At 42.1% G+C, this 16,332-nt stretch overlaps 1 protein-coding gene across 1 annotated transcript; it reads left to right on the top strand.

Moving 5' to 3' along the window:
• The first annotated feature begins 304 nt into the window (after window positions 1-304).
• LOC138956756 (scavenger receptor class F member 1-like) lies at window positions 305-13,954 on the top strand. Its single transcript, XM_070328026.1, has 5 exons — window positions 305-401; window positions 837-929; window positions 12,563-12,688; window positions 13,095-13,238; window positions 13,544-13,954. The coding sequence occupies exons 1-5, from the start codon at window positions 344-346 to the stop codon at window positions 13,726-13,728; spliced, it is 606 nt and encodes a 201-aa protein (XP_070184127.1). The 5' UTR covers window positions 305-343; the 3' UTR covers window positions 13,729-13,954.
• Window positions 13,955-16,332: the final 2,378 nt, after the last annotated feature.

Here is a 16,332-nt window from a genome sequence, read left to right as displayed (position 1 = left end):
ATGTCCCAGTCTGTACACTCAAAACATCCCTGCAACTGCTCTACAGACAGACAGAGAGACAGACAGACAGACAGACAGACAGACAGATAGACAAAGAGACATACAGAAAGACAGACATAGAGACAGAGAGAGAGAGAGACAGAGAGAGACAGTGTTCGAAAAAGGTTTGGGTTGCGAGTGCTTGTATACCCAAAGTACGGAGTAATATACAATTCTGAAATGTACCATTTCAATCAATTTTACACGCACAGAAGCACGAGCACACACCTTACACTTGTAATGGTTTTCAACATTTTTTACAGGCTGCAAGCCAGGATATTCTGGCTCTCATGTTTGTCATGGGATGTGTCCAGCCAAGTGTACCGGTGGTACCTGTCAACGTGCTACTGGAGACTGTAATGGTAAGTAGCACTGTACAGACCCTAAGTGTCTGAACGGCCAGACACTGATCTCAATACAGAGATCTAGGAACTTTGCCTTTCTGTCATGTTTCATTTTTCTGGCGTTATTCGAGTCATCGTTGTTGTTGTTGTTGTTGTTGTTGTTGTTGTTGTTGTTGTTGTTGTTGTTGTTGTTGTTGTTGTAAAATAAAGTTCAGTTCAATTCTGATCAGTTCTTCTTCTTCTTCTTCTTCTTCTTCTTTTCTCGTTCTTGCTTTGGTGTGGTTGAAGAAATTATTAGTAAACCTGCAACGTAGTGAAACCAATAAGCACACCTGATGAATGTTTTACATTAGAAATACAAATAAAACACCATTCAATGAATCCAATCTTTCTCTTGCCGAGAGTATCGCACTTTACTTTGCAATGTCGACGACCTGTGTTACCTTTTTTCAGGATGCAAAAGAGGGTTCTTTGGAAGTAAATGTAGGCCTACCTGCAATGCCAACTGTGAAGGAGGGTGTAACAGTACTAACGGAGACTGTACAGGTAAGCCCATGGATTGTTGCATGTCAGCGATAAAAGTTGCCTTCCAATTGGCATAATTATACAACGTAGCTCTTTTGGGAGTATGTGTGTGTGTGTGTGTGTGTGTGTGTGTGTGTGTGTGTGTGTGTGTGTGTGTGTGTGTGTGTGTGTGTGTGTGTGTGTGTTGTGTGTGGTATGAGTACAGAAGCCTGAGAGGTTCTTACGATGTAATGTAATGTTAAACATGTATCCGAGTTTCGGAACGCCACATTCAACTTTGGAGGCAAATCCCAGTCAATCAGGATCGAGAACTGTAGACCCACTTTCTTAGCCCTATACAAACTGTTATGGGTATCCACAGGTTCCCAAGAACACAAAATGAAATGATGATAACATCGTTTATTTAACGTCACTCTGTAAATACATTGGCGACATTTGTCTTAGATTAAAAACACACACAGGCGCGCACACAACCTTTCCCTTTATGTACAGTGGTTCACCACCCTCCCACCCCCCACCCCCACACTCTCGCTCATCTAATTAAAAGTGGTAATAAGAGATACTTGGACATAAAAGGGTATTCTTAAAGGTTCTGATAAATATATAAAGTGGCTATGAGAAGCAATGGCGTTAGTTGCAGTAATGTCTTTTCATAACCAGAGACCAAGTGGGTGCGTGTGCACAAGTCTAGCGATAAGTTTGGACCGGCATGCCACCCAAGGCATTTATTGAAACTTAACAAGTCGCGTAAGTCGAAATAACAACATTTAGTCAAGCTGTCGAACTCACAGATTGAAACTGAACGCACTGCTTTTTTCACTAATTTGTAACTCTCTTATTCTCTTCAGTCAGAATTGTATTTTATCTTATGGTCTTTGTTTTATTGTTGTCCATAGTAATAATACGATGATTTTCAGCGTGTGACGGTGTCAGTCCACCGCTCGTGGCAAAGGCAGTGAAATCGACAAGCCAGAATAGTGCGGTAATGGTCGCGCTCAGCAGGATAACACGCTTTTCTGTATCTCTATTCTTTTTAGCGTACTGAGTTTGTTTTTAACCTTTGCCGGATGCCGCTTTTGACTACACACGCCCGACGATGCGGGTTTGTCTGAACCCATACATTTGAAAGAGGGTTTTTACCGTTTATTCCTCCAACGACGGTGTGGGTTCAGGGAAACCCACAGCGCTACTTCAGTGGGTGCATCGAGTTTCTCCCTTCACCGAAGTTGGAGAGAGAGAGAGAGAGAGAGAGAGAGAGAGAGAGAGAGAGAGAGAGAGAGAGAGAGAGAGAGAGAGAGAGAGAGAGAGAGAGAGAGAGAGAGAGAGAGAGAGAGACGGACAGACGGACGTACGGACAGACAGAGAGATACGGACAGACGGACGTACGGACAGACAGAGAGATACGGACAGACGGACGTACGGACAGACAGAGATACGGACAGACAGACGTACAGACAGACAGAGAGATACGGACAGACAGACGTACGGACAGACAGAGAGATACGGACAGACGGACGTACGGACAGACAGAGAGATACGGACAGACAGACGTACGGACAGACAGAGAGATACGGACAGACGGACGTACGGACAGACAGAGATACGGACAGACAGACGTACAGACAGACAGAGAGATACGGACAGACAGACGTACGGACAGACAGAGAGATACGGACAGACAGACGTACGGACAGACAGAGAGATACGGACAGACGGACGGACGGACAGACAGAGAGATACGGACAGATGGACGGACGGACAGACAGAGATACGGACAGACGGACGTACGGACAGACAGAGAGAGACGGACGTACAGACAGACAGAGAGATACGGACAGACAGACGTACGGACAGACAGCGAGATACGGACAGACGGACGTACGGACAGACAGAGATACGGACAGAGGGACGTACGGACAGACGGACGTACAGACAGACAGAGAGATACGGACAGAGAGACGTACGGACAGACAGCGAGATACGGACAGACGGACGTACGGACAGACAGAGATACGGACAGACGGACGTACGGACAGACAGAGATACGGACAGAGGGACGTACGGACAGACAGAGAGATACGGACAGACGGACGTACGGACAGACATAGAGATACGGACAGACGGACGTACGGACAGACAGAGAGATACGGACAGAGGGACGTACGGACAGACAGAGAGATACGGACAGACGGACGTACGGACAGACAGAGAGATACGGACAGACGGACGTACGGACAGACAGAGAGATACGGACAGACAGACAGACAGAGAGATACGGACAGACAGACGTACGGACAGACAGAGAGATACGGACAGACGGACGTACGGACAGACAGAGAGATACGGACAGACAGACGTACAGACAGACAGAGAGATACGGACAGACAGACGTACAGACAGACAGAGATATACGGACAAACAGACGTACAGAGAGTCTCTTGGAGACAAACAGGCAGACACTGTTCCGCCGCTTTGGTAATTATGGGTGTAGCAGAACCCGCGCCGTCGGCAGAGGGATAGTTGTAAACAATCACTACTACTCTTTAAAAGTATGGGTTTAGGTGAACCCGCGCAATCGGTAGTGTATATATGTTAATTAACATAATTAATTAATTTTAATTTGTTGTCATGTACACACTAAAAATTTGCAGACAGAGAGCAAATTAGGTGTGTGAGAGATACTTAAAATTTCAAAACGATACCTTTAATGGTTCCAGAGTTACAATGATTTTAGTGTGTCTCTGGGTACAGGTGAACCCAGGAAGCACGGCAAAGGTTAATCCAAACATATCATATCTATATGTTTTTGGAATCAGGAACCGACAAGGAATAAGATGAAAGTGTTTTTAAATTGATTTGGACAATTTAATTTTGATAATAATTTTTATATATTTAATTTTCAGAGCTTGTTTTTAATCCGAATATAACATATTTATATGTTTTTGGAATCAGAAAATGACGAAGAATAAGATGAACTTACCTTTGGATCGTTCAATAAAAAACAAAATTTAATTACAAGTTTCCGATTTTTCATGACCAAACTCATTTATTAGTTTTTAAGCCAAGCTGAAATGCAATACCAAAGTCTGGCCTTCGTCGCAGATTGCTTTGCCAAAATTTCAATCAATTTGATTGAAAAATGAGGGTGTGACAGTGCCGCCCCAACTTTTACAAAAAGCCGGATATGACGTCATCAAAGGTTAGGTATTTATCGAAAAAATGAAAAAAAAACGTCCGGGGATATCATTCCCAGGAACTCTCACGTCAAATTAGATCATAAAGATCTGTCCAGTAGTTTAGTCTGAATCGCTCTACACACACACACACAGACACACACACACACGCACACACACACACACACACACACACACACACACACACACACACACACACACACATACACACACACCACGACCCTCGTCTCAATTCCCCCTCTATGTTAAACCATTTAGTCAAAACTTGACCAAAATTGTAAAAATAAGATGATGATGATAAAATCGTTTATTTAACGTCACTCTGTAAAAACATTGGCGACATTTGTCTTAGATTAAGAACACACACAGGCACGCACACAAACTTTCCCTTTATGTACAGTGGTTCACCACCCTCCCGCCCCCCGCACACTCTCGCTCATCTAATTAAAAATGGTGTTAAGAGATACTTGGATATAAAATGGTATTTTTAAAAGTTCTGATAAAAATATATAGTAGCTGTATGAGAAGCAATGGCGTCAGCCGCAGCAACGTCTCTTCATATCCAGGGACCAAGTGGGTGCGTGTGCATAAGTCCAGCGATAAGTTTGGGACCTTGCCACCCAAGGTCTTTATTAAAACTTAAAAGATAGCTTAATTTTTCCTTTGAGGTATTTGGCAGAATATTTCTATTTGAGTTTATAAACTGAGTCAGGGGTTGAAAGTGGCATGAGTTCAAATCACACTCCAAAGTCAAATGAGCAATGGTGAGGTCGGATTGACAGGTGCATTTAAGCTCTAGAAATTGGTAATTCCCAGCTTCTGCCCTTAGGCGGTTAATCCTTTTTATTACACGTGGGCATGCATTATAGGTGTTCATCTGTTTTGATGGGGCTTCCCGAATGAGCCAGCCAGAGCTTATAGCCTTGTCCATATATTTGTTCCTCCATTCTCTCCAGAGAAGAGAGTCTGTAAGGCTACTGATCTCAGAAGCAGACAATGGCAGGTCTACCTCGGAGGCGCCTATGCCTTGGGCAGCTTCTTTAGCGGCTTTGTCCGCTTTCTCGTTGCCAGGCACGTTCACGTGTGCTGGACACCAGACCAGGTTAATCTCGCTTCCTTTTTTGAGTCACTTGAGAAAAAGTGACTCTATGTAATCGGTCAGTGTTAGTCTGTCCGGCCGGCCGTCCGGCCGGCCGGACCGGCCGGCCGTCCGTAGACACCACCTTAACGTTGGACTTTTCTCGGAAACTATCAAAGCGATCGGGCTCATATTTTGTTTAGTCGTGACCTCCAATGACCTCTACACTTTAACGATGGTTTCGTTGACCTTTGACCTTTTTCAAGGTCACAGGTCAGCGTCAAAGGAAAAATTAGACATTTTATATCTTTGACAAAGTTCATCGGATGTGATTGAAACTTTGTAGGATTATTCTTTACATCAAAGTATTTACATCTGTAGCCTTTTACGAACGTTATCAGAAAAACAAGGGAGATAACTAGCCTTTTCTGTTCGGCAACACACAACTTAACGTTGGGCTTTTCTCGGAAACTATAAAAGTGACCGGGCTCAAATTTTATGTGAACGTGACTCATTGTGTTGTGAATAGCAATTTCTTCCTGTCCATCTGATGCCTCATATAATATTCAGAACTGCGAAAGTGACTCGATCGAGCGTTTGCTCTTCTTGTTTATAATTTTATTTGCCAGCTCCTTTATGGCAATGACAAGATCATGTCTTTTTGATCTTTTGTTAGATCTTAATGCTTCAATGGCTGCTTTGGAGTCAGAGAATATAGCTATCTTTTGAGGAGGAGTGTTCTTGAGATTGAGATGAACAAGCGCCATGCAGATGGCAAGGAGCTCAGCTGAGAAGATCGAGTTTCTGTTGCACAGTTTAAATTTCCCAGTCATGTCATCGCTGGGGATTACAAAAGCTGCGCCAGCCTTCTTGTCATCCAACACTGACCCGTCTGTGTAAACATGAACATGGCCTTTGTATACAGTATCAATGTGCTCAAGGGCTTGTGTCCTGAGTAATAACTGATCATCCTTTGTAGCTGTGCAATATTATGTGTCAAAATTCATTTCTTTCATTGTCCATGAGGGATCACGAGATATGGGGTTTTGGGCCACATCATTTGGGTCGACACTGATTTCACTAAAGAGTGAAGCATTGAATTGAGCCAGTGAGGAGAAAGTAGTGCCAAAGTGGGCCTTTTTGTTTTGGATATGATTGTAATGCGGTTGTAGCTCCTCTTTTGTTGAGTTTTGCACTGTGTTGGCTCGAACATTGTAATCTGCGCAGCACTTACGCCGCCACATGTCAAGAGGGAGGAATCCTGCTTGGTGGTATACAATGGCCTGCTTTGAATGCCTTGGGTGTCCGAGGGCAAGCCGAAGGGCACGACACTCCGCTGACTGTAGCTTATCAAGCCATTTTCGAGCCGACGAGAAGTAAGCCTCCTGTCCATATGCTAGTCTTGATCTTATAAGAGCTCTGGTGATGTTTGTTAGAATAACTGGGCACTTTGCCCATGGTTGGGCAGCCAGTATTTTAAGAAGGTTGATGGTCTTATTTGCTTTGCTTAAAAGATACTTTAAGTGAGCAGTCCATAGTCCATTTGAGGTGAAGAGTACGCCCAGATATTTCACCTGCTGACTGGGTGAGACAACAGATTTATCTAGTGAGAACTGTATCTTTTCTCGATCTTCCAGTTTTCGGTTTGTAAAGACAACGAATACAGTTTTCTCGGCAGAGAGAGTGAAGCCATTCTCCCGCATATAGTTCGCAATGTTATCTATAGCTGTTTGCCACTCTTTAGAGAATTTGTGTTCTGTTTTATAGGTTTTGTTTTGATACTCTTTGCATAGAGCAATATCATCCGCATAAAGCGTCAGTTCGGCTCCATGTGTTTTAATTGTCGATATGTCATGCAGCATAATGCTAAAAAGCAGTGGTGCTATTACTGAGCCCTGTGGCACTCCCATGTCAACTTTGCGAGTGGATGATTTGGCACCTTTATAATCAGTTTGAAAGGATCTGTTCAGTAGAAAGCTTTTTATGTATTGAAACATATTACCACTGATGCCTAATTGCTTCAATTTGAACAACAATCGTTGGTGCCATACTGTATCGTAGGCTTTTTTGATGTCAAAAAAGACAGCAAAGAGAGACTTCTTGCGTGAGAGAGCTTTCTTAATTTTGGAGGACAGTTTTACAATATGATCCGAGACACCCCTGCCTCGACGGAAACCGGCTTGGCACAGGGGTATTACTTTTTTTCTTTCCATTTCATCTTCTAGTCTGGATTTTAGTATTCTTTCATAGATTTTGCTCAGATGGGAGGTCAGAGATATAGGGCGCCAGTTGGAAGGGTCAGCTCTTGGTTTTCCAGGCTTTAAAATGGGGATCACAACAGCCTCTTTCCAAGCTGAGGGAATCAGGCCAGACTTCCAGCATGTTGAATAAAAATCCAGTAAAAGATTTAATCCTTGGTTTGGTAAATGTTGTATGACCTGATAGTTTATTGGATCAGAACCACAGGCGGATCGGACTTTTGTCACCGATGCTATAGCCGTTTTCAGTTCTTGAATGGATAAGGGAGCATTTATTTTTAAGGAAGGGTTGAGTTCTGGGTCGTTTAAGTCCTGTTTATCCTCCCACTTCTTACGGAAGAGTTCCTGCTCACATAACAGTTTATCTGTTTGGCTTGCTGCTGCAAAAATATCTGCAAACAGTTCTGCTTTTTCAGGAAGGCTTTCATATTTTTTTCCTTCGTGCATAAGAGGACGTTCAGCCTGCTTGTGTCTGCATTTGAATTTCCTTATTTTGGTCCAAATTTTTCCAGCATCTCTGTAATCGCTCACTTTGCTGGACATGTTTTCAAAATATTCTTTTTTTGCTTTGTCTATAATTTTGTCACATTGTTCTTCAGTTGATTTCATATTGTTGTGGTTTTGTGCAGACCTGAAGCGATCATACTTCTCTTTTGCAGTTCTTTTTAACCTAAAAATAAGTAGCAGCAGCCAGACCCTATCACAAACAGAACTCTACAATTCACAGGTGTCAGCTACGTTGAAGAAACGTCGAGCTATAAATAGCTCGCGCTCTTTAACGGCCGACAACTGCAGATCCTGTTGTGAAGGGTGACGCAGTAGTCTCCCTGTCACATATATTTGACACGAAGATGTACAAGCAGCAACAAATGTTGTTGTTGTTGTTCTTGTTGTTGCTGATGTTGTTGTTATTGTTGTTGTTGTTTTTGTGTTTGTTGTTAATAATAATAATAAACATAGAGCTTAAACAATGACCACGAGTTGATTACTGGAAAATAAACCACGAGTGGGTATTTGCAGCCGCTTGGTAATTCACGAGTGTGCGGAGCACACGAGTGAATTACCAAGCGGCTGCAAATACACACGAGTGGTTTATTTTCCAGTAATCAACGAATTGTCGTCATTGTTTAAGTTATTTATACAACGAACAACATGGGTCGAACATGCAGTCATGCAGACGACATTTTGTACGCAATTTCATTTCAGCCTAATCACTCAGAGTGTCAAATGCGCGTCATTCAAATAGTCCCTATTCTTTTACTTTATTCTTAGTCTCCGACTCGTCGGCATTATACTTGTCTGGTCTAAATATTGGACCACATTGCTACGATTAAAACACAATAGCGTTTATATAGCTATTCTGACATTACATTCTGTGTTAAAATCATGTTTTTGTCAGCAACAAGGACCAGAATGGTCCATGTCGTTGATAGCAGACGACGGTTCCCTTTCCGCATGAAGCCACGGAAATAACCGAACATTGAAAAACCCACGGACATGTATCACGGAGAAAACTCGGGATAACCGGATGTTTAGCATTACGTCAATATGCTAGGAATCATATGACGTCATGACGTATCGTGCTTGCCTACGTAGATTGTATATGTTCGAAAGTCTGACTTCTGTTGTGAATTCGCGTGGTGAAGACTGCGGTAAATCTGTAGATGATAAGAGAACAAGGATTGTCTCAGAAGAAACGACTAAATGTTTCAGACCGGTAACTTCATTTCAACATTGCACTATATAATGGACGTTCTATGTGACAGGAGAGTTTGCTGATTTTGTGTTAAACATTGGAGAGATCGTCTGCTAGAATCAGAGATAGGTCGCTTCAGATTGCAGCTTCTGGAAATTTGCAAGGTTTGTTGCCTGTTAAAGAACTGGATTTTACACGTACAGTAAGCAACAACAAAAACACACACAAAGCAAATGGCATCGTCTGTCGACTAGTCACAGAAACAAACCTGGCGAGGTATGCGTGTAGGCTACTTCATACACGTCAGCCATTGTTGTTACAGTTTTGAGTCAACGTTGTACGTATTCTTCCGCAACAGGGTCCAATCGTCTGGGTTTCAAATGTTCTAAAAATAAATTCTAGTGTTGATTATTTTTTAGCCCTCTTTATTCTTACTTCGAATAATCCACGTGTGATTTTTGGTGTAATCAAAGTAGTTCGTTCTAATTTCTCACTTGTCTAAAAATAATCAACTAGATTTAATCCACCCCTCGGTTGCATTGCAGGAGTTGTATAAAGACCATTTATGAATCGCCCCTTCTCGCCAGAGCTCACGGCGATGTACAATAGCAAAAAGCATCAGCACACACACACAGACACAGACACACACAGACACACACACACACACGCACACAGACACACACATACACACACAGACACACATACACACACAGACACACGCACGCACACACACACAGACACACACACACAGACACACACAGACACACACACGCACACACACACACACACACACACACAGACACACGCACACACACACACGCACACACACACACACACACACCCTCTCTCTCTTTTTCTCAATGTCACTCTCTCTCTTTGTCTATCTCTCTTACTCTCTCTCCACCTCTCTCTCTCTCTCTCTCTCTCTCTCTCTCTCTCTCTCTCTCTCTCTCTCTCTCTCTCTCTCTCTCTCTCTCTCTCTCTCTCTCTCTCTCTCTCTAGGTGATAAGAATAATCCTGATAATTACAGAGGTATTTCATTACTATGTATATGCAGCAAATTGTATAGCTACATTTTGAACAACAGATTGACGAATTGGATCGAAAAACATGAAAATTATTAATACTAAATGAGAGTCAAGCTGGTTTTCGCAGATGATGATATTTTTACACTACAAGCTTTGGTACAGAAGCAGTTATTGACACACAAGAAGTTGTATGTTGCTTTTATTGACTTCCGTAAAGCTTTTGATTCAGTTGTAAGAACTACGTTGTGGAAAACTTTGAAGAAAAATGGAGTTAAAGGAAAGATGTACCAGGCGCTCAGCTGTATGACTGTATGACGTGGTAAAAGCAAAAGTGCGATCAGGAAGTGATTTTTCTGACGCCTTTATGTGCCCAAGGGATCTAAAACAGGGAGAAATGTGTAGTCCAGTTTTGTTTTCTCTACTAATTAATGAGCTAGCTAATGATATTGTCCAGAAGGGAAAACATGGTATTCAACTTATTCCAGACTTTTTTGAAATACTCATTCTGATGTTTGCAGATGATATTATTCTTATTTCAGATTATGTATGTGGGCTCCAGAATCAGTTAAACATTCTGTGGGATTCGTCTAGACGTCTTGGACTTGAAGTTAATTTAGACAAATCTAATATTGTTGTTTTTCGGAACGGTGGTCACTTGGCCTTGCGAGAAAGATGGGTGTATGGTGGACATCCTATGAGCGTTTTGAACATGTATAAGTATTTAGGAGTATGGTTGTCTACACGCCTGTCCTTCTCTCACACTCTTAATGATTTTGCTGCAAAAGGGAAAAAGGGAGTCATTGGTATTCTAAAATGTTTATGGCAACTGGGTGACAGATCTGTATTCCGTGGCGGCCATTTTGAATTTTATGCAAATGAGGCCTTAGAAATTCTTCAACAGGAGGAACTAACTTTAGATTTGGTTTTGGTGAGTCAAATGACATACATTTCACAACTGAGAACATTATGTGAAGCTTAAATAGCCTCTGCTCAAACACGATCTCACGTACGTATAGCGGCCATTTTTAATTTATGTATACAGACGTGAAGACGGGTTGTCGAATGGAAAATTCGATCGCGTCCAGATCTAGTCTACCAGAACACAGTGCTCACGCGCTGCCACCATGTAACGTGTTGGTCTGGGTTCGTTTACGTAACATGCCAGATGGATGCAGATAATAGTCATTCATACAGAAGCACAGCCGACATCGTGTGTAGCAGGAAAAGGAAGGTACTTTATTCCTACGCATGTCTGCATACTTAAACCAAGGGGAATTATTCGTCAGCATACTACCTGATAGTATAGCAGCAGTTATCTCCTCAACAACTCTGTACATGTACGGTTTTGATGAAGTATGGGAAAACCAAGGTGTTGGCGATGAGAGGGCGTTCCTAACAGCATTTAAAGAAACACTTATTTCATCCTACAAGCAAACCTGGCTTAAAAATGTACAAGGAAGTGAACGTTTCTCTCTGTACAGAACCTTCAAATCAACCCTAAGATTATCCAACTATTTAAGTGATTTGAAACATATTAAAGCTAGAAATCTTCTGATTAGACTTAGATTGGGAGTATCTCCTCTGAAAGTGCATCGATTTCGCTTTAATTTAAATGCAACCTCCGCTGATTTATCTTTTCCATTTTGTTGTAGCAGTGTTGAAGATGAAGTCCACTTTGATTTAGTATGCCCTAAATATGCTGAGTTAAGAGAATATTATATTCCACGAAAATACAATAGAATCCCATCATTGTTTAAATTAACCATGCTGTTTTCAAACACTAGTAAGCCGCTATTGCTACGTTTTTCTACATTTGTCATGAAGGCGCTTTCCATTCGTAATCCATAATCCGTAAACGAAACAGGGCGATACAAGTAGGATGTCTTGTTTTTGTTCAATATGTGCATTTGTATGCTGGTGCTTGAGATGTGCTCATCTCCATGAAAAGGGCCCAAGGCCCACTCATTAAAATATTCAGACTTCAGACTTCTCTCTCTCTCTCTCACTCTCTCGATCTCTCTCTCACTCACTCACTCTCTCTCTCACTCTCACTCTCTCTCTCGCCCTCTCTCTCTCTCTCTCTCTCTCTCCCTCTCTCTCCCTCTCTCTCTCCATCTCTCTCTCTCTCTACCTCTCTCTCCCTCCCTCTCTCTCTCCCCCCTCTCTCTCTCTCTCCCTGTCTCTCTCTCTCTGTCTCTCTCCTCTCTCTCTCTGTCTCTCTCTCCCTCTCTCTCTCTCCCTCCCTCTCTCCTCCCTCTCTCCCTCATTCTCTCTCCCTCTCTCTCTCCCTCCCCCTCTTTTCCTCTCTCTATCTCTGTCTCCCTCTGTTTCTGTCTCTCTATCTCTCTTTCTCACTCTCTCTCTCTCTCTTACTCATCACTGGTTTTCCCTTTATTTCAGCGTGCCCTAACAGACAGTACGGGAAGTTCTGCAACATGTCATGCTCCTCAGGCTGTGGACAATGTGACCAGGACTCTGGGAACTGCACGGCGTGTAAAGATAACCTGATCTTTCCTGACTGTACAGGTACATTAAACAGAACAGATAACGTATGTTGCAAACTGTGCATGTAAATTCATAAGGAGAAACAAAATGTGAATGTTTCAGAATACCTTGAACTGGATATCTAAATTCATAATATGCGGGCAGAGGGCAAACAAAAAATGAGACAGAGAGTCAGCCATACATACATACAGACAGACAGACAGAGACAGACAGACAGACAGACAGACAGACAGACAGACAGACAGACAGGCAGACAAACATAGATTATGTTAGGTTCACTTACTTTCTCAGATAGATTCCCACTAGAAAACAACAGTTGTCTTTCCAGTCAGATATGTTGACATTGGCATCAACCAGTTTGTATTGTAACGTTGTTTTAGAGGTAGAATGTCCTTGTCAACATCATCAAATCCAAAACATGTTGCAGTCTGTGTCGACAAGTACTACAAGCAGACTGCCCCTGCCTGTATCCCGTGTCCAGGGACATGTGACAACGACACACCGTGTGACAAGACCACCGGTCACTGTGACGAGTGTCCACATGGGAGAAAGGGCGACATGTGTGATCAAGGTAATTACGAATTGTAGCCAGAAAAAGCTATTAGTTGATAAAATGGTCTTATGTACACGTGCATAGTGTAGCGGGGAACGGATAATGTAAGGACATTTGTTTATACAATGTCGATTCTGGTAAATGTAGTAGATGTGAGCGAGATAGTGGCCGCGACGAATACAGTACGTACGGCACTTTGCTGGGAGTCGTCACTTTCCTTAAAAAGTCATTTGTAACTCTCTTATTCTCTTCAGTCAGAATTGTATTTTATCTTATCGTCTTTGTTTTATTGTTGTCCATAGTAATAATACAATGATTTTCAGCGTGTGACGGTGGTCAGTACGGTCCGTCCCGCTGCTCTCTGTCATGTGGTCAGTGTGACGACAGACAACAGTGTCACCCGGTCACCGGACAATGTCCTCTGTGTGAGCCGGAGTTCTATCATAATCTGGCCCGATGGAAGGTCGTACCGATTCATAGATTCAACCTACACACTACTGGGACCTAGCAAACTGTAAACGCATCGATGCATCCTGTTTGGTTGAGTGGTTGTTTTTTACAGAAATTTCTTCCACACGATAGATTCGCTGACTTGTCTCACGAAACCGTCATCAACATGAATAAAACGAACGTAGAAGCAAAATATGCACATACACGACTGAAGCAAACAAGCGATTGTTTCACAGCTGTAACGCCAACAGAGAAAAAAGTGTTCGGTACTCACGCCGTGACCATGCAGTCTTACCAGATAGACCATCGCCATATACACGACGGAGTTGACCGAACACAAACACATGACGTCAAAGTCTATTTCGTTTTGTGTGTATTTTCATCATAACGTATTTTTATGACCACATGCGCTTCACATGTTTGTCTTGTATGCAGTGTCTGTCTTTCCAACTCTGTTCACAACTCTGTCTTATCAAGTTAGACTCATAGACCTTTTACTTTGAGCAGGTCGGTTTCAGTTTTAATATACAATTCTAAAGAATTGTGTATCTTATATTTGAGTCTTTCATGTTTTAGACATTGATGCATTTAATAGTTTTAACGAGTTGCCTTTTGTTTTATCATTCTGGTGTTTATCTAGATGTGCTGTGTATCTTATAAGAAGTTCTTAAAAAGTTCGAAGTTATTTTAGCATATAGTTGTTTTTTTATGGTCTTAACAGTTAAACATGTATTACGTTATCATTAAGATTCATGCTTTGTTAGCACTAAGCAGTTGTTTTAATCAGTCTGGTTTTCTCTTGTTTTCATCTTATGAACATTCTAAATGTTAGACTAACTTATTGTCTTGTACAGAATAACAACTGTGTGAATGGTGCTATACTGAATGAAAGAGTGTGACATGAAGTTCTTGTACATCATTGTAAAGAGTGTGAATGACGTTTTTAGTTTAGATGTCAAGCGCTTAGAGCAAGCCTTTTTAACGAAAGTTTTTGATTTAGCGCTATATAAATGTTCTTATTATTATTATTATTATTATTATTATTATTATTATTAGACCTAATCACGCTAAAGCTGTGTTTCCATATCGCGACGCGACGGCGGCACGATGGTTGCGGCGAGGTGGCGGCAGCGTCAAAACCGACCGCAACAGTAATATCAAAGAACGCGTGTTTCCATATGTGCGACGCGACGGCGGCGCGGCGGCGACGTACCGCGCGACGGTTTGATGTCAAGATTTTGTTCGCTCCAGGGAGCGAAAAAAATTGCTGCCGCGCGATATTCGCGTCCAAAGTTGGCGTGGTCAAAGTCCTTTCAAACATTCGAGGACCCCCACAACCAGGTTTATAGTCTATGTTGACTTGTTTTTTTCGTTAGATACATGTATTCCCTGAGCTGAACATAGTCCAGCAACAATTTCTTTAAAGGTTGTCAAAGGCACCGTGTTCGTTCCGCTTTTTGAGCATTTTGTTGAAACAAAAGAGGGTTTTTCTTACTTTTCTCGTATTTTTAACCAACATAAGTAGCGTCTAATAAAGTTTCTCGTTGTGACGGCATGGTTGTGTGAGTTTAAGTCAAGCCAGAAAGAACACAAATCTGCCTGCCGCGCCGCTTTTAATGGAAACACTCACAGCGAAATTCGCTAGCGGCATCGCGAATGTATCGCCATCGTGCCGCCGCCGCGTCGCTAAATGGAAACATAGCTTAATGCGGAGCAGGCCCAGTTGTCGGACAGTACGTGTCATCATCAGGATGGTCACTGTCTGGCGGGGTGCGTGTCAGGGTTTGCAGAACCACTCTGCTTGCAAGTGCAAGGTAAGCTGGCTTAGAAACACACTGTAAAGAATATCGTGATCTTTTTGTGTATCTTACAAAACAACATTAATGTACATGTATGAATTGGTTTTATGTACAACCGTATATTTTTTGTGATATATTGTATGCTATGATATTTTGCAATGATGTTTAGCCATAGTTTGTTATACGCGTAGGTGTGCGAGAATATGTAAGCGCAGTGCTTTAAAGATGTCCATGTGTGAACGTGTAAGTGTAACGTGTAAGTGGGCGTAGTCGAATGTCCATGTGGGAGTGGAGCATATAAGAATGCCCATGTGTGAATGTGTAAGTGGAGCGTATAAGAATGTGTAAGTGGAGCGTGGTCGAATGTCCATGTGTGAATGGGTAAGCTGAGCGTATAAGAATGTCCATGTGTGCGATGTGTAAGTGAGACATGGATGTGTTCATGTCTGAATGCGTAAGAACAATGCAAGGAATGTCCAGAGAGGTATGTGGGAGGTGTTTCTATAACCTGCCCTGTTATATAGTGCTATATGTTTTATGTAAAATCAATGTCTTGTTTGTATTATTGTTATGTACCACGCCTGAATTTCTCTATGAGATAATAAAGTATTCTTATTCTTATTCTTATTATTGTGTAACTGTGTGCAAAAAGTGAAAATAAAACAACAATAACAATGTGTTTACAAGCAACTTGTATTATATTATATGCGTCATTTGGAACAGTGAAACAGGAGAACTGGGTTGTGCCTGTGGTGGGTTCCCTCGCTGCTGTTTTGCTGATAACCATTGGGCTCGTTGCGATTGTGTGGTGAGAAAACACACACACTCACACACTCACACACACACACACACACACACACACA

Source organism: Littorina saxatilis, unplaced genomic scaffold (genome assembly GCF_037325665.1).
Source record: "Littorina saxatilis isolate snail1 unplaced genomic scaffold, US_GU_Lsax_2.0 scaffold_473, whole genome shotgun sequence".
NCBI classification, from domain to species: Eukaryota; Metazoa; Mollusca; class Gastropoda; order Littorinimorpha; family Littorinidae; genus Littorina; species Littorina saxatilis.
The sequence above is the reverse complement of the archived record's forward strand: the minus strand, read 5'-3'. Positions and strand labels throughout refer to the sequence as shown.

Coding starts and splice junctions, on each gene's coding strand:
- LOC138956756 (XM_070328026.1), top strand. CDS start 344: ATGTGTCCAGCCAAGTGTACCGGTGGTACCTGTCAACGTGCTACTGGA. Junction 402..836: donor TGCTACTGGAGACTGTAATG/GTAAGTAGCACT, acceptor ACCTTTTTTCAG/GATGCAAAAGAGGGTTCTTT. Junction 13,239..13,543: donor GGGCGACATGTGTGATCAAG/GTAATTACGAAT, acceptor AATGATTTTCAG/CGTGTGACGGTGGTCAGTAC.